The sequence below is a fragment of the Ammospiza caudacuta genome, chromosome 17 (genome assembly GCF_027887145.1).
Source record: "Ammospiza caudacuta isolate bAmmCau1 chromosome 17, bAmmCau1.pri, whole genome shotgun sequence".
In the NCBI taxonomy this organism is placed as follows: domain Eukaryota; kingdom Metazoa; phylum Chordata; class Aves; order Passeriformes; family Passerellidae; genus Ammospiza; species Ammospiza caudacuta.
In genome coordinates, this window is record NC_080609.1 from 10,126,266 (window position 1) to 10,150,575 (window position 24,310).

General features: G+C 43.4%; 1 protein-coding gene across 1 annotated transcript; it reads left to right on the plus strand.

The window, feature by feature from the left end:
• Positions 1–8,098: 8,098 nt before the first annotated feature.
• LYRM1 (LYR motif containing 1) lies at positions 8,099–20,489 on the plus strand. The gene is made up of 4 exons (XM_058816056.1): positions 8,099–8,217; positions 15,557–15,715; positions 16,710–16,802; positions 18,395–20,489. The coding sequence occupies exons 2-4, from the start codon at positions 15,557–15,559 to the stop codon at positions 18,509–18,511; spliced, it is 369 nt and encodes a 122-aa protein (XP_058672039.1). The 5' UTR covers positions 8,099–8,217; the 3' UTR covers positions 18,512–20,489.
• Positions 20,490–24,310: the final 3,821 nt, after the last annotated feature.

Below are 24,310 nucleotides of genomic sequence, written 5' to 3' on the forward strand. Positions count from 1 at the left end.
AGGCCTTTGTTGTGCTCACCTGGCTCCTTTCACACCTGTGCTAACCCCTGGGACTTGGCTCTCCTGAGCCCTGGGCAGGAGGGTCAGTGCAGGCCCTGCACACCCCCAGCAGCTTCCCCAGAGGTAAGAGCAGGCAGCCCTCTCACCAAAGGCAACTTTCTTTGCTCCCCTGTGAGTCAGTGAAGGATCAATGGCATTGTTTCCCTCTTCAGCAGGCAGGAATTGAAAGGATCAGCTCTGTGTGGAAGCTTTCACTGTGCAGTTCAGAGCTCTACAGCACAGCACCAAGTGTTACAGCACAAACCAAACTTCAGTCAAAGGCAGCATGTTCCAGAAACTGCTTATTTCAAGTGTGAACCTGCAATGAAGCCCTCTGAGTGCAGCACAATAGCCCATGATGGGCTCTCAGGAGCCCAGAACACAGCTCACCACAGCCCCAGCCAGCGCTGCACTAGCACCTGTGTCACCCTGATCTGCTCCACAAATACTTTTATGCAAAGTTACTCAAGAGGAAGTCTAAAAGCAGGAAAGTCTTGCTGCAATTAGTTAAATTGAATTATTAGTTTGTGAGGCTTCCTGCAGTTGAAGAACCTTTCAATGAATTGCAGACAGTAATGGTTTGGTGGGCAGATACATGAGAACTTTACCAATCTGTTCCAAAACAAGATAACAAAACTATTTCTGATTAACGTCAGTCTGAGCTTTGGAAACAAAACAGCTTTAGAAATGTGATCAAACTGAGTAAAATTTGTCTCTACAGAACATGCCTGCACAGAGTAGAAGCTAGTTGTACAGACACCTGAAAAGGAACCATGCAGAGTTCCAGCTGCCACCTGGCAGTCCAGGGGAGAACCAAAGCAGGCAACAGCTCTGCTGGAGGCCTGGAGACTTTCTCAAATGAGAAGTGGACTTCTCTGAGAAAGGGCACACTGGAAAGATTTAACTACTTTAGAAGGGAAGGCCAGGTACAAAAAAAGAATCAGAAACAACTTCACCATATTTACAGTCCCTCATGCTGGGCCAGGTCTCAGGGCCAAGAATCAGAGCTATCACCAAATCCCCTCCCAGAGGAACCCCCCCATCAGCAGGACGGAGGCAAAAGTCTCTTTACACCACCTGAGCCTTGACCTGGTGTGCTGTCACTCCAAGTCCAGAGCTTACTCATCACAGGAGATTTTTCCATTCAAGATGGGCAGAAGGAACCTGCTTGCTGCACTCTTGCAGAGCACCTGACTCTGCAGGCACCCACAGGGCATGACACCACAGTTCATGTGCAAAGTTCAACAAGTAGCCTCAAGAAAAAGTGGAACAGATGCTTCATTGTGTGCAGCCAATTGTGCAATGCTAGCTTAAGAAAAAATAAATAATAATGTGAAAAATGAGAGGCAGAGAAAGACTTAAGCACCTTACTACTTTTTCTTATGGAAAATACATTCCTTAAGTAGCTTTTTCAGCAGACACAAATGCATCATCCTTGAATCCCTCCCTTCCCTTTACCTTCTCTAACCACACAATACCTTACTTACTGATTACTTCTCATTGTTTTTCCACTTGGCCCCATTAAAAAGTTTTCAATTGTTTCCTATTATGTGCTTCATCTTTCTTTATTAGGTGGGTGGAATGATTTGTTAGGATTATTGTATTTTCAAAGAACAAACTCAAGTCCGGTTAGCTAAACAGAATATAATTTTAGCAGGGCGCCTTCAGGTGCTTTTGTAATGTAAATAAATTAATGAACTAATTCAAGCAGCAGCAGTACTTGTTTTGAGAAGTCTATTTAAGCTATGAGCAAGACAATGGGCAGAGGGGAAATCAAGACAGCCAAATAACAGAGCTGTTCAAGATCATGCCATCAGTTTTAAGTAAAGCTGAAACCAGAACCCAAATCAGATTCCATTCAATTCCCTACCTCATACACACTCAGACATGAACAGACTCATTTATTTCACTGCACATAAGTCAATCACCTTCAAAAAACAAAGGTTCAGTCACTGAGCAATTTATCTCCATCCATTTTAAAACTACCAATATTCCCCTTCTCTCTCAGGATCCTTGTCAGAGGCCATAAAAGGTCCAGCATGTACAAAAAAAGCAAATAATCTTCTAATGAGAGTTTGTGTGTTTCTTCCCTTTTCATGTGCAAAGGGTTGTAAAAGAATAATCCTTCAGTATTTTTCCAGGGTACACTGTAACTTTTGCACAGCATGACAGACCTTTAACACCTCAGTATGTATTATGAATAATTAAAGCAGCTCATGCCAGGGGAAGAGCTACTCTGTGCTGACACAACCAGCTCACACCTCTACAGCAAAACTGCAGATTATGGGACCAAAAAACCCACAGCCCCTGGGCATTTGACAGAGGTGCATCCCACTGAAAGCATCTGAAAGTATTGTGCTACAAATATTTACCTTACCCTGGCTCAATCCATCCTGCAAATTAACCTACAGAAAACTGCAACTCCCTGCAGCCAAACCAGAATAACTTTGAAAAACCACCTCAGTCTGCAATCTACTTGGCTATGGAAAGAAAAACATTTACTTTTAAACTGAGCTAAGTGTGCTCAGATTTTCTTCTACACTGAATTCAGCTATCAGATTTCACCTTGAAGTGTCTGAGGTGCCTTCACCAATTACACTCAGCTGAATATAATTCAGATATATATAAGTGACTCCTGTAATAATAGGATATGCTTTAAACTAATTGTAGTAAGTGAATAACTTCACATTTCTTGCTGTTCTCAACAATGAAGAAAAGCCAGCAGTCACACAAGAAAAGGAAGCCCTTCCAGCAGTTCTGGCTGTCAGTCTCCCTTCTCCAGCAGAAAGCAGCAGTGAGAGCAGTGACCCACACAGCACCTAACACTGCAGGGACAAGTCTGAAGACAAGAACCAGACCACCTCATAAGATCCCTGCTGGCAGCAGATGCTCATAAGGAATTTACAGAAGGCCCACTGGTGTCTCAGGGAGAGTAACACAGTTTACAGGCTGCCAGCCAAAAGAATCACTCATTGCACACAGTTGTGTAGGAACTTCAGTACCAGCTGACCACAGAAATACTGGAATCATATCTAAGTTATGTACAACAAATTGTTCTAAGTGAAAGCACTGACATATGAAAGTGCCTTAAGAGCATATGCTTGGATTTTTAAACTGCACTTTCTAAAGCAGAAAATACACACAGCCACCTGCAGAACCCTAATTCTCTCTCCTGATTTGATTTGCAACTTCCCTATTTCAGTGAACATCAACATTTCCCACTGTACTAAGGATGCTGCAGTATTTTGATGCTGACTGTATCAGTAGCCTCAAAGGAGCTCCTCTGAGCACTCAAATTTGGTCAGCAGTTGTAACAAAGACTCTCACCTCTCCTTGAGAAATTTGGTGGCAGCTTCAACCAACACACGCTTGTTTTTGATAAGTTTTCACATATTCTTGATTTCTCTTGACATCCTGTGCCCACAAGAGACCAGGTGTGTAGGCATCTATACTGTATCTATAATCACTAACTCCAAGCACAGGTAACTGCTGGAAGCTGGAATAAACACATCAGACCTTTGGCACTCCAGCCACCCATTTATTGCTGACCCAGAATACTCAAGGCTTTCTGTACAGATTCATTGGCAATGAAAATATTGAACAGTCAGCACATGACCAAATCCAAGAGCTAGGACATTTGTGTTTGGGAGTCTATTACTAAGCTACATGTGCCTCCCATAATCATAGGTGCTAAGATGATTTTCTCCCTCCCTTTCAATTTTAAAACAAAAGGATAAGTCTGACTGCATTACAAATTCCAAAGTTGCAGGAGAAGAAGCATCACACACAAAATAAAATGCAAAGAAAGAACTAAAAACTGTCACTTTCTGCTACTACATGGATGCAAAAATAAGACTGGTGTATTTCAGGAGCACATAATCCTTTTGGTTAAAAAAAACCCACTTCTGTTCACTAAACAGGAAAAGTGAGACAACAAACAACTATGACTGTCATACTGTCTCTGGCAGTCTGACTTTGTGGGAATAACAAACTGTGACAGGAGGTCAGGAACAGCATTCTCACATTTTGCAAAGTAAGTTTTGTCTTTCACAAAACAGATGCTGTAGACAGAACAGCATTTATAACTATTCTTTCTGAGATACTAGAAGATTACACTAGCTTACTCTCTTTACTGGAATCCTGTCTCACCACCTATGCTTTTGCTGGTTTCTCTACAGTATTCCTACTTCTGTGAAAGATTTCTTTAATACTTACATCTAAGTAGTCCCCTAACTGTCATTCTTCTGACAGCAAAATATTGCAAAGAAATAACCTTTAACTAAAATCCAGATTTTCTGCTTCCTTTAGAGGCAGATCATTGGACCAGAGAGCTCCCCAAGACACATGGATAAAATGGAGACCTAAATGGGTCAGGTCTCAGATTATCTTTTAGGCAAGAGGCTTTGATTCCTTATTTGCCCTGTTATGGTGAGCACTGAGATCAGAATATGAACACATCACCACACCATCACACCAAAGCCACACATGATCACCACAGAGAGCACTGGCACTAGTGCAGGGGCAATCAGAGCTGCCCTTGGCTCTCCAGCTCACTCACCCAGAGCCCAGTGCATCCCAAACCCTCCCAGAGAAGGGGAAGCCAAGGTGCCAGTGAGCAATGGAGCAGGTCTGCAAGTCCTGGCTTTCCTGATCCCTCCCTGGGAAGGTTTCAGCCCAGATCTGTAATTACCTGACTCAAGGGAGAGTCAAAAGAAAGGGGGGGAGGAGACAAGAGAGATCTCTGAGTGTTTCAAAAGACAACTTACTGTACAGAAGACACTGAGAAAATCTGCACAGCCAGTTTACTTGTGTCACATGTTTACAGGGGGTAAATTGCAGTTGGCACTTTACCAGAAGGCAACGTTTGCCTTGAACATTTGCCATGAAATTACCATTGTTTCAAGTCGAGTTACTATGCCATTACTGCTGGGTAACTTAAGAGTCAAGCACACAATTAATCCTTGTCACCAATGCAGATAGTCTGCAAAACATTACAGCCATTAATCTAGTATTTTTAAAAAGGAGGAAGGGTTAAGAGACAAAAGAACTTATTAGACTTCCAGTAACCAGCAGACAAAGCCCATTAGTCAGAGGCAAATAGAGGAAAGGAAGGCAGTGAGATAAGATGCAGACCCCTAGGGAGAAGCAGCCAAAGAGAAGGAGCCAGGCAGGGAATTCTGATGAAACTGTTAAGGGGGTTCCCCCTTATCTTCCTGTGACTACCAAGTCCCTCGAGTGTTACAGATTGCTCTCTCAGCCTTCCAAGAATTCTGGCTACCAATATTCAGCTCCTTCTGTAGTTTTGAGGATGAAAGAAAGGACTGTTTTTCTAATACCCCATGCTTCTATTTTTATAATCTCTTCTTACTCAGAGCAGAGTTTTCCTGTTACATTCACGTACAGACCCAAGTGCCTAATGGAACAATAACATTGTTTCTGCAATTTGCAAGCTCTTACAAACTGCCAAAACCCCATCATGATGGATTTTATAGTGTTCAGAGGCTCTAAATTAAATTTGCCAACATTTCCCTGGCACCAGTAAAGAAATCCAAGTGCTTCAGTGTGGGGCAGATGTGAGCAGTGCTGGGGCACTCTCACTCCTCCTGACCTGCAGCCGTGCATCTCTGCATCCAAACTCTGTGCATTCCTTTGTGCCATGAGGAAATGCAAGTGTAGAAGCCAAGTCTGTTCCTTCTTCCTCCATCCCCCTGCCATCTACTCTGCACCCCACTGCCCTCATACACACACCCAACACTGAGGATTTCTTCCTGTTCCTTAAGCTCAACCAAAGCACACAGCAGAACCAAGCCTCTTCCTTATCCACATACAAATTTGTCAGAACACATTTTAGAAGTCTGTCACACTGTCTGGCAGCCCTACTTGCTCAATATATTTCTTCAATTAATTTCAATAAGGGTCTTCCAAAAGAGCTGTTCTTAGTTTTCTCTCAAAGCCACTCCTTCATGTGATTGTCTTTTCCCAACACAATTCATGCTAAATGGAAGCAAGATATAATTATTAACAAATTTCCAAGAGCAACAAATTATAAGAACTACTGACACAAATCACTGAGAATTTGCTATGAACACAACATTCAACTTCAAAATAAAGCAAGAATCTGGGCAGAAAAGGTACCTTGAAGATCCTGATTTTATGAGCTGATTGGAGCTCATACTGGAGGCTGTCAGTCTCACAAAGAAAGCAGCCAAGTAGTACCAAAGCTGCAGTTCCCCTGCTATTCGGCTATTAGTTGTGTTACTTTTTTTTTTTTTTTTACAGAATTACAGTATTCATGCCTACATACAACTTGCTATTAGGAAATAATCAGTTTTAAAAATCATTACCAGAGCTGGTATTGGCAGTTAAGTTTGTAAAGTCAGTTGCACTTTGCTAATCTGAACTAATTCAACACAGATCACAAGCTCTCCTTTTTCTGCTGATGTGCAGAACAGCTTTGCTTTAGACTGTGAGCTGCCTGTCATGTACAAGGGAATGTTTTCCACAACCACCACGACACACCTGTGCGGGGGAGACTGAGGACAGACTACAGCACTGACAAGGACATGGGGGGTGAGATCTCTTTACTTTCACATGCAATCCTAACTAAGGGACTGTGTTTCCTGTTCTGAGGATTATCTTTCACCAGGGAAACACGCAGCAGTGCTCAGATACAGGCAAGGGAAACAAGTACTCAGACACTTTCTCCTCCTATTGCTGTAGCCCAAATAAAGCACTAGTACTGTAGCTACACATAAACTGTTTAACAAAGAGGTTTTTAAACACGAAAGAATTTGTTTAGATAATGTTTTTGCTCAAAAGTTCTCTCAAAAAACATACACACCATGCCAGTGAGGTCTGTGATTTTCAAAAAGGTAGAGCAGCTCTGTGCTTTCTGTTTGTACAGCCATGCCCCCCTTCTTTTCAGAGCACTTAACTCATTACCCCTTTAAATTATGTGACAGACACTGTCATTCAAAAAAAGTTACCAGCTCTGGATCGATGCTGTGTTCTGACACTTGGCATCGGCCTGCTCAGTTATCAATGTAACATTTTGAAGGGCAGCATATCAGCAGTGTTAACTATTTAGAAGATAATCAATGATTCTTTCCAGCAACCACAGCACTGATAGGACAGGCATATTCTTCCAACCAATATCTGCTCAAAACACTGATTATGCAAGTTATAATTTAAGTTGTTATGAGTAGCTTATTAGTACCACCACAGCCCCAGAGAGTGATTAATGCAGATTGCAGCTTGCACAGGAAGGGTAAACACCAGCTCAGGCGAGGGAGGGAGAGCTGAAGCAGGAAAAAGAAGCGGCTGTGCAAAGGGGGCACGTTCAGATGGCGAGAACTGCCTAGGAAATAAATCGCTGTACAGTTTATTTCTCTGTTTTCTCCTGAAAACACGGCGAACATTCACGTTGTGGCGCGGCACGTGAGAAGGCTGGGCAGGAGCGCACCCGAACAAAGCAGCGGCTCTGCCCGGCCCGGGGGCTGCGGGGCCGCCCGCACCGACCATGGCGGGGACGCTCTGGGAGCCCGCAGGCGGCGGACACAGAACGGAAAAACCCCGGAGAGGCCAAGCCCGGGGGGAGGCGGCAGCGCCGCTCGGGGCACGGCGATGAGCGCGGGTGGGCACGGCCCGGGGCACGGACCCAGCGGCACCGCCCGGAGCAGCGCCCGCCGGGACCGCCCCGCCCGCGGCACCGGCGCAGCGCCCGTGCGGCCGCTCCCGCGGGCTGTCCCCGCGCTACGGGGCTGCGCCTCGGGGGGCCCTGCCGTGAGGGGGCGGCGGCGCGGGGTCCCCCGAGCACAACCGGCCGCGGCGGGCACGGACGAGCCCCGCCGCCCGCGGCGTCTCCCGGGCCGGGCCGAGCCCGGCCGAGCCCCGCGGCGCCCCCGGCGCTCCCCCGCAGCCCGGGCGGACGGGAAGAGCTCCGGTCCAATTCACTCACCTCCGCGGCGCCCAGCGGCTCTGCCTCCACCGCATCACTTCCGGGCGAGCGCTCAGCTGGCGGACGCGCTGTGACGTGCCGTGACGTGGCGCGCGAGGGGCGGGGCGCGCGGCGCCGCACGCGCGGTGAGGGCAGGGCAGGGAAGGCGGCGGCTCGCGCCTCCCGCGCCCACCGGAGCGGGGGCACCCGGCGGGGCGGGGCCGCGGCACGACTGCACCAAGGTAAAGCGGGGACGGGGGGGAAGGCGGACGTACACGCGGGGAGGGCAGAGGGAGGGGAAAGGCCGGAGGCGCGTGCGGTGGGCCGACCCCCCCCTCTGCTTTGCGCGTTGGTTCCCCCGGACTGCGGGGGCAAGGCCGCCCCGGCCGCCAGGGGGCGCAAGGACGCCCTGCACACCCGCAGCGCCCCCCGGTGGCCGCGCGGTTCCAGGCCGTGGGGAGCGGCAGCGCCATCTTGACAGTGGCAGCGGCTGTGGGGGCGCCCGGTGTGTGCACGGTTTAATGACCCACAGCGGTCTGTGACCCACAGGGATCATTGACCTACAGTGGTCTGTGACCTGCAGTGGTCTGTGACCCACAGGGCTCACTGGCCCACAGTGCTCAGTGAACCACAGGGGTCATTGACCCACAGCACTCAGTGACCCACAGCAGTTTGGGACCCACAGGGCTCAATGACCCACAGCAGTCCGTGATGTGAGCCACAGTGCTCATTGACCCAGAGCAGTCTTTGACCCACAGCACTCCAAGCCCCCAATGCCCACAGTGCTCAATGTCCACAGGCCTTGGTGCCCTCAGCCTTCATCTGTGTGACCCACAGCAGTCTGTGCCCACAGGGCTCAGTGCCCTCAGTGCTCTATGACCCACAGCACTCAATGCCCACAGCGCTGTGTGCCCACAGTGCTCCCTGACCCTCAGGAGGAGAAGGCAGCGTCTTAAGCTGCACCAGTGGTTTAGTTTGGACATGAGGAAGACTATCACAGAAAGGGTGATTAGAGGTGGGAATGGGCTGCCCACTTTGGTGCTGGAGTGTTAAGGAAAGCCTGGATGTGCCCTGGTTGGCATGGTGGTGTTTGGTCACACACTGCACTTGGTGGGCTCAGAGCTCTTTAATAACTCGCCTGATTCACAGCCCTCCATGCCCACAGCCGTGCTGTGGTTCTCAAATAGCAACTAAAAATCGTGTCTATCAATGAGTTTCATTGAGTGACCCTCAGAATTAAGCACGAAAAGGGTCAGGGAGGATTTTGTCTCTGCTAGCATTAATATTTATACCTGTTCTTGAGCTTGGGAGCGTTTCCAATGCTGGGAAATATTTCTATTCGGGCATTCAGTTGCATTTGGCTGGAAGCCAAGGTATGAATAAGGTGCATAAATCTATACTGCAGCTTGTGTCTATGTTGTTACATTTCTGTATGCTTCTATATTATATAAGCAAAGCCATCCAAGGATAGCTGAGAATTCATTTTCTCTGCTAAATTTCTCATTCTGCATTAAAATCTTTCTCTGCTTGGAAGTAATAGAGAACTAAACACATAGGAGAAGAAAATGGTATGAAAGCATGAACAACAGAGTTGGACAGGACTGGAGACAAGTTCATATTGCTTTAGAGTTTGCCTGGACACTGTGTGCTTTTCATGAGAAAGCTCAGAAATAAGTAAAGCAACTTTTTTCGTTTCCCTTCCCCCTTCCCACAGTCTAAGTGAGCGTTTCTGTTCTTCCTGAGGCTCCTGCAGCACAGGAGGCACTCCCAGGGCAAGTCTGTATGTCCTACTAAAACCAGACAATGCCTCAACCACCTCACACTAAGAGAATGAAAACCCAGTGATCAAAAGCAACTAGTTAAGGGTTTCCACCTTCATTTATTCAAGTGAAAAAAATTTTGTAGAACCTTAATTTTGTGCAAATTGGCTTATTTGAACTGACATAGGAAACAGTGATAAAATCCATGTCCTTGCTTTTACTATTTAATTATATTCTCTTTGCATGCAGTTTGCTTTTTCTGATCAAAAGACTGCTCCATATGCAAAAGCAAGCTTAAAAGAGATCCGAGTTCAGTCAGAAATCTGAGGCGCAGATAGAACAGCAGAGTTCCCATCCCAGCTGATGAACAATGTGAGTACAATGACTTAGGGAGTCTGGTTCAGAGGTGTTGATCAGGGTTTCAGATCACTTCAGTTTGCCAGCAGAAAGACACTGGCATGAGAAAATCCTAAACCCTGTGAAAGTCACCCTGCTTTTAGATACCATTACAGAATATCTTGGTTCAGTAACTTCATTCTTTTTTATCAAATCTGCATATATTTATGATTGCAAGTGTAGTTGGAAAGAGTGAGAAATAAATCTTTGAGTCAAATTGATGGGAATGTCTGGAAATTTGCAGGCTTGTGTCACTGGCAGAAATGAGGATGTAACACCATCATGGAAGAACATGATCTTTCATTCTAATCATTTTTCACCACGTGGAGATGGAATACTTCAGCTGTGATTGAGGTTTTGCTAGGATTTGGTTTTGTCTGAATCTTTAAAAAAAAGTTATGAATGTTCAATCAAGAATGATGAAAATCAAATGAAATTTTCATTTTGCCAGTACATGCTGCAGCCATGTGTGGTCAGCGTTTGCAGGGTATTGTCACAGGCCACTGAGTCATTGATTTCAGTAAAAGAAGACAAAATTACTTCTGTGGAAACTAGATTTTGAAACTTAATATTGCTGGAAGGCATGTGACTTATCCAGCTATCACAGGAACCTGTGACCCCTTCTCTGCCCCCTGTGCCACAGGAACTCATTGTCTCAGTTGTTGTCCCTCAAGGAAATGACAGCCCAAGCACACTGCTGCCTGAGGAGCCACAGACTCATTGTGGCAGACTTGCATGAAAGATGAATATGGATTACTGACCCCTGTGCTGTGGAGAGCTCTGAAAGGAATGATTGATTATCTGCTGCATTAGCAGCAGGAGAGAGACTGCAGGTCACTTTTTAGCTAAGTGGAATCATTTAACTCCTTTAAAAATCCCCAGATATGTGAATTTTTCTGGGTATCTTTAAATAAACATTAGCCAGAGAGGGCATTTGAAAATAGGAGCTGTAGATTGGCATACAGGCTGGATTGTGGGCACATGGTATGAACATGGGGCTGTTCCCTACTACAGTGTTGATACACCAGGGTCTTGAATGGCATCATTTACTTCAGTAACAGGGATGTGTGCACAGCTTCATTTGGAAGGCAGTCAGCCCAGCACTTTGTCACTGTGTCTTCAGACTCCTTGCCAGTAGCAAACCAGTTGTCAAATAGAAGTTGTGTTGCTGCTAAATAAAACATTTTACATCTGAGAAGCTCAAAGCTGCCTTTTCAAATTATTTCATGCAGGGTTTTGTTCCCCACCTCCCCTGAGCAAACCCAGTTTCAGCACCAGCACTAGGTGTGTTTTACTAACATGTGCCCCAGTTAGCTGGGGTGTGAAAGAAGAGATCAATTGTTTTAAAATACCCTTTTTCCCCATGGGCTCTTCCTTTCAACCTTTATTTCCTAAAATCCTCTATGTACTCATTGCTGGCAGACTTTATACTTAAAATGAGTAGCTAATGCTTGATTTGAGAAGACAGGATGAAATAAAATAGACTTACAACTTCACCAAAGGAGCTGTGCAGAGGAGGAGGGTGCTGGACACGTGTTCCCAGGCAAGCATCCCTGCTGGGCAGCAGCTGAGGTTCAGCTGCTCCTGGATCTGCAGTCAGTCCTGGTGCAGCCTGTCTGCTGTCCTGGCTGTGCTCTGACACTGCACTCTTGGGGCCATTGCATAGTGCACTTGGCAGATTCCTTTTATTATTTTTATATGAACTTTTAGTTTAAATTCTAGACAAGCCTGCAAACAGCACAATAACACTGGTGTTTCATTGATTATTCAGATTACTGAACTTTTGGGTCAAGCATCTAACAATCCAAAGGATTGTTAGATTGTTTCCTGAAAGAAAATAGTCTATGTTTATAGTCTAAGGGACTATTTGTTTTAATTAACAGTGATAAAGTTTGCACGTTCACCATGCAGTAAGCCATTAAGCGCTCAGATCTCCTTTGGAGTTTGGGTACCATGGGAGGTTTCAGGTGCCCGATTGATAAGGGGGTGTGTGGGACCAGGGGAGGGTCGGAGCCCCGCGCTGCCGGCTCTGCCCACACCCAGCGGGGCTCCTCTGGCTTGGCTCCCTTCAGAGCCCAAATTCCAGCACTGGGTCCCAACTGCGACCTCCTCTGTCCCCCTCCTTTGGAGTTTGGGTGCAATGGGAGGTTTCAGGTGCCTGATTGATAAGGGGGGGTGTTTGGGACCGGCTCTGCTCACACCCAGCAGGGCTCCTCCGGGAGGCAGCGCTTGGCTCCCTCCAGAGCCCAGATTGCAGCACTGGGTCCCAACTGCGACCTCCTCTGTTCCCCACTGGCACAGCTCCCTCTGAGCTCTCCCGGTTTGCTTTGTGGCAGTGAACAGCCGAAATTTGCTCAGCTAATACAATAGCCCTGTGCTTTCTGCCAGAAACGCCTGTGGTTAACCTCTGTGGGCTGCACGCTGCAGTAAAATGAAGGGTGGTAGAAGTTAAACAATGGGTGTGACTACCACAAGATGGGTGTTAGTGGGAAAGTGGTGTAACATCCACTTAGCATTCCAGAGATGTGAAATATAATTATGATTTAAATGCCAAAGATGTAAGTTGAAAGATGAGTAAGTACAAGGACATGAAAGCCTCCCTTATCTTCCTTTCTATCCCACTCAGAATCATTTTGCACACCCACAAAACTAATACAAGTGGTGTCACTTGATGAAATTGCACCCGATACATGACTTGTACCATCACTTACATTTCTGTCAGTGTGGGCACTGTTTATACCAAAGGAAAAATTCCAATCTCATTTACAACATTTTAAGTTGGAAGTAATTTTGCTCTCAGTGGAATTACTCCCTATTTATACTCCCACTCAGATCAGAATCTGACCCAGGCTTTGAATTTTGTCTTATTTGCTCTCATCCTCTCCTATCATAGACAGAAGTCCTCAATCTGCAAAGGGCTCCTCATACCTTCATTTATGTATCTTTGCAGAAATGGCCTATGAGCAGGTCTATAATGATAATTGTTGACTAAATGAGCCCTGGGAGCAGCTGGTTGCTGAGTAGAGATGAGTGGCTGCTTACTGTCTTTTACATCATCCAGCCTATGTGGGAAGGAGAGCAAGAATGCAGAAGGGCAGCCCATGATGAGGGGCTCCACAGTTCTGTAGCAATTCCACCACAGAGGAGTAAAGAAGAAAAGAGTGAGTTGTAGGTGGGGGAGGGGGAGCAGCTAGTGGGGAAAATAATTGTTGGTTCTAGACTTTTCAATAAAATCTTTCTGAACAGATTCAAGAATGTCTAAAACCCAAGGGCAGCAGATGTAGTCAGCTCTGAACAAAGGGCATGTGCTGTCCCAAGCTGTCACTTTGGAGATTGTCTGATGCATAGATCAGAATTGAAACCTTCATTTTAAACATTTTTACCCCCAGCATTGTTCCTTTTATTTTCTCTATGGATTACATGAAAACCTAACCTGTTTTCAGCTTCTCAGAGGTGACACCTTCAGATAAAAGCAGAGGAGGGAAGTCAGGAGAGGCTCTAGGTGAGAACGGGATTTGGGACTCTGCTTGTGCTAAGTTAACCCTTGTAACTGAACTGTTTTATTTTTGTACAAAATATGCACCTAGCAGGGGGAAGCAGTGATTTTTCAGATACAGGTACATCTGTGCCTTTGTGTCTGACTGATTTCACTGCCTGAAATGGAGCTCTAGAGTGGATAAAGTGAAGCACTTACTCCAAACTGTTTGATGAGCTGGGACTACCTAGTTATATTATTGTGGAATTCATTTCCTAGAAATACTATAAACATTTACTGGAAGTACTGTCTTCTGTGTAGGAAGAATAATTTTATATCTGGGGGGAAAATGTATGATTGGTTAAACATGCTAAAATACAAAGAGCAAAACAAAAATATTCACTCTTAGGAATCAGAGAAAAATAGGTCTTGAAATGATGAAAGGTCTTTAGATGACAGCAACAGTTAAGATAAGGCTAGGAATTTACAGTTCAGGATTTTTTATGAAAAAGAACCACGAGCCAAATCCTGTGTTCAGGTTAGCATCTGTAATTCCAGCTTTGGTGAGGGAAAGAGGGTCAGGAGCCACAGGAGCTGGTTCTGGTCAGCCACTGTGCTGGAGCTCAAGAACAGCCTGAGAAGCCTTTGGCTTTAGCCCCTCTTTTACAACCCAGAATCCCAGGAATTGCCACAGACTGCAGGGATTTGAGCACACTGCCAAATTCTGGGTGCTGCATTAGGAAGCACTTTTCCTCATGGCCAAGAGTGTGCTACCTCCAGGGGGAAGGTCAGGCTGGCTCAGTTACTCTGCTCCAGACTGTCCATTCCCAGCACACAGGTCTGATTGCAGGGTAGATTCACACACAGTAATTAGAGCTCCAGGTTGGCAAATGGATCCTGATAGTCAGATAATGTCCTGTTCCTGACACTTGTCCCTCATTGCATCCATGTACTCACTTGGCAGTGCTGCTGCACCTTCCTTTGGCACAGTGAGGTACCTCTCACAGCTGCACTGCCCCTTGAGCACAAGTCATTGTTTCTGTTAATTTAATTAATGACTGAAATTCTGTCATCCAGAAGTGGATTTGTCTCAGGGATATTTGTGGTCTGTCATGAAATAGTGTAACCAGTTACATGATAAAATACTCATTTACATGAAGCAAGAATAAGATTTCATTCCTTCTTCTGACAAATAGTCTTATCACACCTGGAGGCTGATTCAGTGGGCTCAGCAGGTTCACAGCTCTCTGAAAATCAAGGCATTCAGGAGTTTCCTAAATCCACAGTTAGTCTGCCTCTCCTGAGTGCTTAGATAAAATAGCTTTCATCACCTTTTCATCACTTCAAACTCCAGCTGAATCATTACTGCCATGGTATCACAAATAAGCCTCTCAGCCCCTGGAGCCTATACAAGTTTTCAGCAATATTGTGGTGGTTTTAACATGTATTTCATTCACAGATTTGCAAAGATAGGGTCAGCATTGGTACAACAGTGTCTCAGGAAGGGGGATGTGTAGAGTTTCGGTGACTTGCCCAATGTCTGTTGCAAAACATTAGTGAAACAGAACCCAGGCATTCTTGTACCAGGCTTGATTCAGCAAAGCACTAAACCAAGTGCTGAACTTTGAGCAAAAGCTCAAGCTGTTTGAATGGAGATAGATTTAAGTATCTACATAAATACTTTGCTGGACTGAGTCTTCAACTTTCCACAGCTAATTATTCTTTACAGCTATTTCAGGGTTTTTTCATATAGCTCAGCATATCTTTGGATGGCAGAAATATTTTTAAATTAATTTAATAGCGTGAACAAATGTCCAAATATTCAAATTTCAGCACTGATTGGTTTGACCACAAACTCCCAAAAAACTCACTTCCTTTTCAAACCAGGCCTTTTGGCAACCTAGATGTTCATGCACATGTTGGGGGCTTTGTCTTGTCTTGCCTTCCTAGATGACCCCAGCAACTCGACGAGAAGTTCTCGGCCTTTACCGCAGGGTTTTGCGAATAGCCAGAACCTGGCAGTCGGCATCAGGACACACAGAGGACACCATGAGGGAGAAGGAGTACATCAGAAACGAGGCCAGAACATTATTCCAAAAAAACAGAAATGTGAGTGTCCTCATGGTGCTGAATTGCCAACTTACTCTTGTCCTGCTCTTTGCACTCTGTGGTTGGCAGCTGAGAGAGGAGTGTAAGGGCTGAGTTCCCAAAATTTCATTCACCTTAAATGCTGGTGCATTTGGGTTACAGTTTAAATATCATCCCTGAGAAAACTCAAACTATTTCAGCCCTTCATTAACTACTGTAGAAGTCTAAAAGGTCTTTTTTCAGTAAAAAAGTGCCAAGAAAAAATTAAATTCCAAAGATGCTGCTTGTGTAATTGAAGCAGCTTTTGATCTTTACAAAGTTAGCTAAGTGTATCATTACCCATGCAATGGCAAACAGAACTCAGCAGCTTCTTTTTTTTCTTTTCAAAGCAGCAATTACTGGCACTTCTTTTAAAAGAAGCACTTTAATTTTATTCTTAAGGAAGAAATTTCAAACCTTGGTAATCAAAGACCCTTCTTGTAATTCAAGATCACAACACTTATTTATATCCCATATTGGTCTGGGATTAAATTGAAGTAATGCAAAATCAAAAAAATGAATTTAAGTCATAATTCACACCACATTTCTCACTTCAAAGAGAGTTTCTGGATAGGATGATAACAGAATATACACCAAGCAGTGTATTGCCTTTCTTCCCTGGTGACCTTGCAGAGTGATGAACAGATGAGCGTGGTTTTTTCATAGATGTAGTGGTAGTTTACATCTCTATTGTCTTTTTACAGAGAAAATACCATGTTTAGGTAAAAAACTCCTTCTGCAGCCTCAGTCCTGACAGCCTCTAGGCGTTGACATTCAGCACCATCAAGCCCAGAACTGCTGAGTCCAGGAAAATACCAATGATGCCTTTTATGGGTGTGAAAAATACAATTCATTGTGTCCTTGAGTTTGCCAAAAGAAGCTAAGGAAAGCCACGTGCTGGGCATCATTTACACTTGAGCTTCCAGTTGCTAATTACTGTACTCCTATAAAACACTTGTTTGTCTGATTATCCCAGGTAACAGATCCAAAGCTGATTAAGCAGTGCATAGAAGAATGTGAGGCAAGAATAGAAATTGGACTTCACTATAACATCCCCTACCCGAGACCTGTGAGTATAAATCACAAAGCCTTCACTGATACCTGCTGAGCTTTCCCTGTGCAACAAAACCATCAGTTTCCATCACTCTCACTGCACTGCATTTTTAGATGAGCTGGCATTTAAATGTATGCTAAAGCAGAGCCAAATGTACATTGAGATGTTCTCTATCTTTCACTGTAAATTGGAGAATTTCTTCTCAAAATAAGGAGTCAAAGTCTAAAAGGAGTTGCATAAACTAAACTCCCAAGGCCTCTGAATATTTAGCCAACCAATGAATATAGAGAAACATGGTAATGGAATCAAATAATAGAAGGGAATGAGAGAATAAAAATACCTAATTACATTTGCCATAGGTACAATGATTTTTTATAGCCTATATTACTGTTAACTGTTCTCCTGGTCACAAATCAGGTTTTATGAAATACCTCTCTGTGTTGCTGCCTCTGAAGAACATGTCCAAGATTACTGAAATGCTGGAATTTGCAGCAAAGTTTTCTAGTGCACCATTCAGTACAGTTTCCTCACTGCCCAGTTACCTCTGTCAGTAATTCTTTATGCTGTCTCCCATAGAGGCATCCTCTCTACTCCTGTTGATGAGTTTATTTTCACATCTACAGTTCCCTTATCAAGGCAGTCATGGTCCAAATTAAATTGTATCTTTATCAGATGCTTGCCTAGACTATGGTCACTGTTACCATCTGTTTCAGTATACAGAATGGCAATGCACAGCTGGCAAACAATGTTCCTAGAAATGGGCCTAAAATGTGTGCTCTGCAGTGGTTTCAAAATCCCAGAGGATCTGCTCTCTCAGACAAACTGGATGATTGTTATTTTTCAGATTCTAGAAATCTCTACTGCTTCTTTAGTCAGTGCTTTTACTACTATTTGCACCTAAACACCCATCTTACAGGATGACAGCCTCAGCAACAGTAACACCTGACTGCTGCCACCTACATTTTTCAGTCATTTCAGGGCTACAGCTGCATGATTCCCACTAACAGTCTTATGAAATATAAAGGCTTTGTCAATCAAAGGAAGAGTCTGTCACCTATTGCTCCTTCTGCTTATGGAGTCAATGACATTGAGTGTGCATTTTAATGTGCCATATATATATAATCATGACAGTAAAAAGGCAGCCTTTCAGTACATACAGTTTGGGGTTATTTTGTAACTTGTTAAGTAGGTATGAATAAATCACACAGTGATTCAAGACATTACTCAAGAATTTTTAGGGTTTCTAGTTCATGCTGTTCTGGAACATTGTCAGCAATCCTGTTTCATCAGGTGTCATTGCTGTGTGATATCAAGCTGCAAAACAAAGTTACTAAGGCCTTGCATATATAGGATTTTATTAAGGCCTAAAATATATGGGATTTTAATAAACAGAACAATTAGTTCTGTCATAGTTACACCACCAATTAGTTCTGAAAGTTACACCACTAATCACTCTTCAGAGTGCTCCTCCTAGAAATCTAATAACCTGGCTTGAGACAATAGAGTTACCCTCTCCAAAGTGTGAAGAAATTATTTCAAACTCAGTGAAACTTAGTCTGTATTTTTCTTCCCAACATGCACCTAACTGGTGGGATTTTCTTTTCCAGATCCATCTGCCTCCCATGGGCCTTGCCCACAAACAAGGCCGTACATTGCGACACCAGGAAAAGTTAAGGAAGATTTCTAAGCCAATATATCTGAAATCCCATGATGAAGTTTCATAAGCCACCAGTTTCATTTAAGCTGTGATGTGTAATCACATCCTTTAAACTGTGAACTGCAATCCAGGTGATTTGTGTGCACAGCTGTGAATGGTGTGGTCACTTGCTCACACATTTCCTGAAGCCAAAAAGCCAATTGATCCATTGTGTATGATGGATAAGGTTGGTTTAGTATTTATTACATTTCAACCACTGACTTGTCAATAAAAGTAACACTTTTTAAGGAGTGAGCTGTGATACAAAGATTACTTTGACATCAGGACAAACTGCAGTAGGATTTCAAACTCTGTTTGTCTGCAGCAGAGTTCTCTGGGGGTTTGAGGGGTCTCAGTTGTGACTCAGGATTGTGCCTTGTGTAAGGTCAGCCAAAATTAAGGAGGTCTGGGACAGTCAAGCAGACACAGTTCCTCCAGAGCTTCTGAATGCCAGTGGGAGTACAGTCACTGCACCATGCACCTGCTCTCCTTCCTCCCTGCTGTCCCTGGAGGAGAGCTCCAGTTTCACACTTCCCTTATGGGGAAGTTTTGTTTCTGGACAGTAGAAGTGACAGCAGAAGTGCCATTATTCCTTTGCAGACTGCAGAGGAGTGGCCTAGACTCACTATGTCAGCTCTTTTCTCTCTGGAGAGGGTGTGGATGTGAAATGCAGAGTTTGGAATGCTATTACACAACTCTTGAGTGAAACATTCCAGTGTTGGGTTCCTCAGGTTCCCATGTATGGACTGGCTGAAAACTCTGCCTTCAGGGTAGCACTGTGGGAACAAGCTTAGGATGCTGTGGTGTCCTCACTCTGTGTTTTCACATGGTCAGCTTTTCAGCATAATCAGCACACTGGCTTTCTCAACAATTATTTTAATTTTAGTGTTAGTTTTGAACTCTTATGTTATGGATAGAACCCCAACTTTAGTAAAAGAAAGTATCTACAAGTCTCCTAAGTGTGAGGGGTATTTCTGTTTCCCAGGTGCCTCATGAATAGAAGTAAAATGAAATTAATTTTCTTTTCATGGCCTACCAGTTGTTTTGGCTCCTTTGCAGTCCTCTGACTTTACCAGGCTGTTGACATGTTCTCTTCAGGGAAGTTGGGGTAGCCTTCCATCCTTCAGGCTTGAAATACCAGTGAGACCAAGCTTGGACAAGAGCCACACTGTACTGGACACTACCTAAGCACTGAAAGGACACCTATTCCAGCCTGACTTTAATAGAGGCAAAAAAAAAAAAAAAAGCAAATTTGACATGTGCATGTGTGTATGATTTCCTTTTAAAGTGGGAGAAATCAATGAAATCTCATTTCTGAGCTCAGCAAGTTATTCATAACTCTCCAAGCTCTAATAAACAATGACAAAGAAATATTGCTGTCTACATGAAAAGTAAGTTAGAACTGGTCCTGTGCAGAACAGACTGACAGTCCCTCCCCAAAGAATGCACTTTTAAGAGTGAAAAAAGTACAAGCAGATGAAAAAAGTATAAGAAAACAATGAGAAGAGTGAATCAGCATGACAGGTACTGGCTAGCCCAATTTCACACTACCCTTTATGGCTCCAGTCCACAAAGGTCTCTATTCCCATATAATTATTTCCTGGGAATGCCTCCTGTGGGGAGTACCAGGTAAAATGCCACTGTTCTGTCAGTGGAAGCTTTGCAAATTTACTGCTGCCAGGAAGACACAAAACAAAACTCCTTTAGGCCAAGAAAAGGGGAATTGCATTAAAAAAAGGAAAAATATTAACATGATTGCACACACTGCTTAATTCTTCATTGAAAGAAGTCTAAATAAGGCTAACCTGATATCCTAATTGTGATACACCAGTAGGGATGCATCAACTGAGCCCAGCCAAAATGTGCAGATGCAAGGGGTTTGAATGGAAGCTTAAACTCACTCTTTGTCATGAATCATTTGAATTGCTGAAGTTCATGTGACTAATGAAGGTACTGATGCTCTGACACATCAGGTGAATAAACAGCCATGGAAATGAGAGTCTAAATTTACTGTCTGTGTTACAGTCACAACTCTTTCCTAAGCACATGCTGTAAGATGTAGATTATTTCCAAAGAACAGCCCTAAAATTACAGAAGATTTACACCAAATTGAAATAACAACAGGAGTTTGAGTCTACTTCTGAAGGAAAATGCAGAGAAGCAATTTTTAACAGGTTCAAATACCCTCAAGTAACTCAAATAAGTACCCACTTTCTGAACTGAGAAACTGGCAAGTAACAGCATCACATTATTTGAGGTGCCTTAAAATGCTGGACAGCCTAATAATTCTTCAAAGGGTTTGAAAAATTATTAAGTGGTGCTTCATCCTCATTACTCTCCATCACCAGAGGGCAAAGACTGAAATTTGTTAAAACTTCAGGCTGTTCAGCTGAAGGAAGGATTAGATCAGCTCTTTTTTCAAGTCTAGAGAGCAAACCCTTTCTTTCATAGCTTAAGTTAGTCAGTATGGAAAGGAGAATCTAACTGGAGTCCTTTGATTTTGGAGGTCAAACTGACCAATTACAATTTTGAGGGAGTTTCATAAAAAAAATTCATCTGCACCTCAGTGCAGGAGGTAGGCAGACATCTCAGCTAGTACTCTTGTATTAGATGCCAAGGCCCTTAAACTTCTGTCAAGAAGTATCCCAGTGATTGCCCAATATGTCATTCCTGCACATTAATTTTACTTGCAAAACCAGGTTGTCCTAAAATGCCTCTGCTTTCTGCAGAATTTGTAATGCCCTGGATTCACCCAGGCAGTGTACACTCTGTCCTGTACTTGCTGCACCTTCTCTTACTCCCCTTCCAGTAAATACTGTCATTTTCCAATTTATCACCCTAGTCAGGAGATGCTTTAGAATAATTTACAAGAAAATGATGACATTAACTTTATATTTTTCAGAAATAAAAGTTCTGAGTCAGTTGCATGAACTGTCCTGCAAGCCCACTGGTAGGCAAGGCAGTGATAATTTGTTGACACAGTATCTGGCCTTGAATACCTAAATAACACCTCCTTTCTGCAAATTCTGTCCCTAAATCCATCATTACTGAGCCTGTAATTTATGAAGCTGTGCTCTTACAACATCAGCAAGCACACAACCTTTTAACAAGATGAACATGGCACCTCCTTACTGAATCACCCCCTCCATGTGGTCTGGGGTGAGGAAATGCTCATTTTGCTGCAGCAGCTCCCCAGGGCAGCATCACAGCACCAAAACAGGTAAGGTTACCTGATCCACCTTCCCACTAATACCAGCTGCCTCATGTAATACCTTTCAGATGGTAGAAAAAGAAAAAGGCAAGCTGGACCTTGCTGTGTGGGCCCTACAATGTACCCATCAGAAATGGTACCAGTAACATCCCTCTTTTATCCACAGACACTTATTGACACAAGAAAAGTCACTTATTTGCTCATACCTATACATTCATTTCCAAGAATGCCAATTAGAGCAGAGACCTGCAACTTTCACTAGTAACTCTAATCCTATTAGGCACAATAGTCTAGCTGTAGGTGGAAAAATTTGGAGTCTTTGTATTGTCTTCTGCTTTTTCATTGTATAATGTTCCCTTTAACAGCCCAGCAGTGTTAAAACCCACAGGGGTAGTACTTTCTAAAAAGAATTTTTGTACAGATCAGAGGAAGGTTTCAGTCTCCTAAGAAAATGTACAAACCCTGTCTGTGTTACAGCATCCCTAGCTGGAAATCTGTCTCTGCTAAGGGAAAATACCTCTTGCTCTGTAATGCATTTTTTCCATCTGCCTTGAGTTATTACCAAGGCTGTAAATCTGCTATTTGAAGTAATTACAAGTGGGGTTTGTGGCTTATTTAATGAGTCCTTCTAATTAACAAATGAAAATTCTAAACCTGTCAATCCAAGGATTCTAATACTACTATTACAAGGTACTTACTTTGTCCAAAATTTTTTCACATTTCTATCATGTCCAACTAGCAGCTGAGTTGCCTTTTTCTTTTTTCTAAATGCATCTCAGCCAAAAAAGGCTGTGAATTCTAATGTTTAGCCAGTTTATCATTCTCCAGGAAGTTCTAGACAATGCTAAGGAAATAAGGTTGGGAAGCTCATTTCAAAGAACCACAGAAAATTATCTCTTAAGACAGATATCCCTTGACAATAAATTCCATTACTTTTCTGTACTAGGGAGGGCAGCCTAGGAAATCATGGAGTGCTGTAATCATCAGCTAAAGCAGGTCAGCCATGCCTGATCCCTGGGAAGGGGATGCACAAGCCCTCTCTCACAGACTCCTCTCTTATCTATATATTTTTATCATGTCTACAAAAGATTAAAATACATCTGTAATGATATTCTAAGAGATGCCTTCATATCAAATCTAAACATCAGCACACAGGCAGCATTTAGAAAATCAACACAGTAACAAGGACATTGCACACATGTCACAGCAAAGTCACTGTATATTCACAAGAACCACAACTGTGTCATTTAATAAACTATCAATTACTGTTTGCTCACAAAAAGGGGTTAACAAGCAACCCATATGGTAATCTGTTACACAGATTTTTAAGTTTAATAGTAATTGATCTCCATAAAATATAATTTAGTTAGTGGATCTGACTTTAAAAAAATGGTTTAATTTAGAGGACTGTTTGCAAGACATATATGTAAGAGGACTGACAAACCTTCATTTTAGAGTTAATTGTGGTTGGCCCAGCCTCCCTTTCAGCAGGTGAGGTGTCACCAGTCTGAGCAGAAAGATCCTTCTGAGAGCAGGGACTGAGCTGATCAATCCATAGGGAAGGATTTAACAGCCAGGTCCTGCCCTGTGGCCTGCACACGGAGCTTCCACACGAGGAGGCTCATGATGGTTTGTGAGCTCTGACACCACAGTCAGCTAATTAGTGATCTCAACTGTTGATGCAATTACAACAATTAGATGCAGACATTCAAAAATACAGTAATCACCACAATGCGTTTTAAAAGTATAATACATTTCTGTTAATTTAAATTATATGAAAACTACAAATTATCTCTCTTATGAAGTCTAGGAAAATAATTTTTTCAAGGACCAATTTTAATTAATTTATTTATAGACCTACTGAAACATGATTCTCTTCTTAAAAACTGTTTTCTGTTTGGATGAGTGTGCTGTAACACTCATAAACAAGTTTTATTTTGGTATAAATGCCAAATATCATTTAGTCTAATTTGTTAAGAGCAATTTCTTCCTCTCAGTAATTTGAAACACCTGCACATCTCTGCCCCTTTTATTAAAACAAACATCCTTTAGGTGTCCTGGCCTGACATCTTTGCTCGTCTCCCACATACCAATTTGCACCAAATGCCTGGTGCTGGGCTGTTAATGAGGTGTCAGGAGTGGTGCTGGAGCTGCTGTTTACCTGAGCTCCTCCTGCAGAGCAGCACTGCCCAACACACCCCCAACACTTCTGCCTGAGCTTGCAGCACCATTCTTAATAGTTACTGTTTTATGAATATCTGCATAAAACAAACCAGTGGTTAATAAAACAATAATGAACTGATTCCACCTAAGGACAACACAACAGACAAATTCCCGTGACAAGAATTGTGGCTTTTAAGGAGTTGTAGCAGCATCCCTTAATGCTTGGAGCAGGATACTGGGAATTGCCAAATGATGGCTGAATCTCTGGCTGTGTGAGGCCTCCAGCAAGTCATTAAAATGCTGCAATTTGGGCAATGAAAAAAAATACAAGACCTCAAATTAGTGGATGTCTGTTTAGTGCATTTTTTTTAATGTTTGCCTTGATCTTTGTGCTTCTCTTGTCCTGTGTACACAACAAGTCTAATGATGCATCTTTAGTACCTTCTTGGCATG

Coding starts and splice junctions, on each gene's coding strand:
- LYRM1 (XM_058816056.1), top strand. CDS start 15,557: ATGACCCCAGCAACTCGACGAGAAGTTCTCGGCCTTTACCGCAGGGTT. Junction 15,716..16,709: donor TATTCCAAAAAAACAGAAAT/GTGAGTGTCCTC, acceptor TGATTATCCCAG/GTAACAGATCCAAAGCTGAT. Junction 16,803..18,394: donor ACATCCCCTACCCGAGACCT/GTGAGTATAAAT, acceptor TTTCTTTTCCAG/ATCCATCTGCCTCCCATGGG.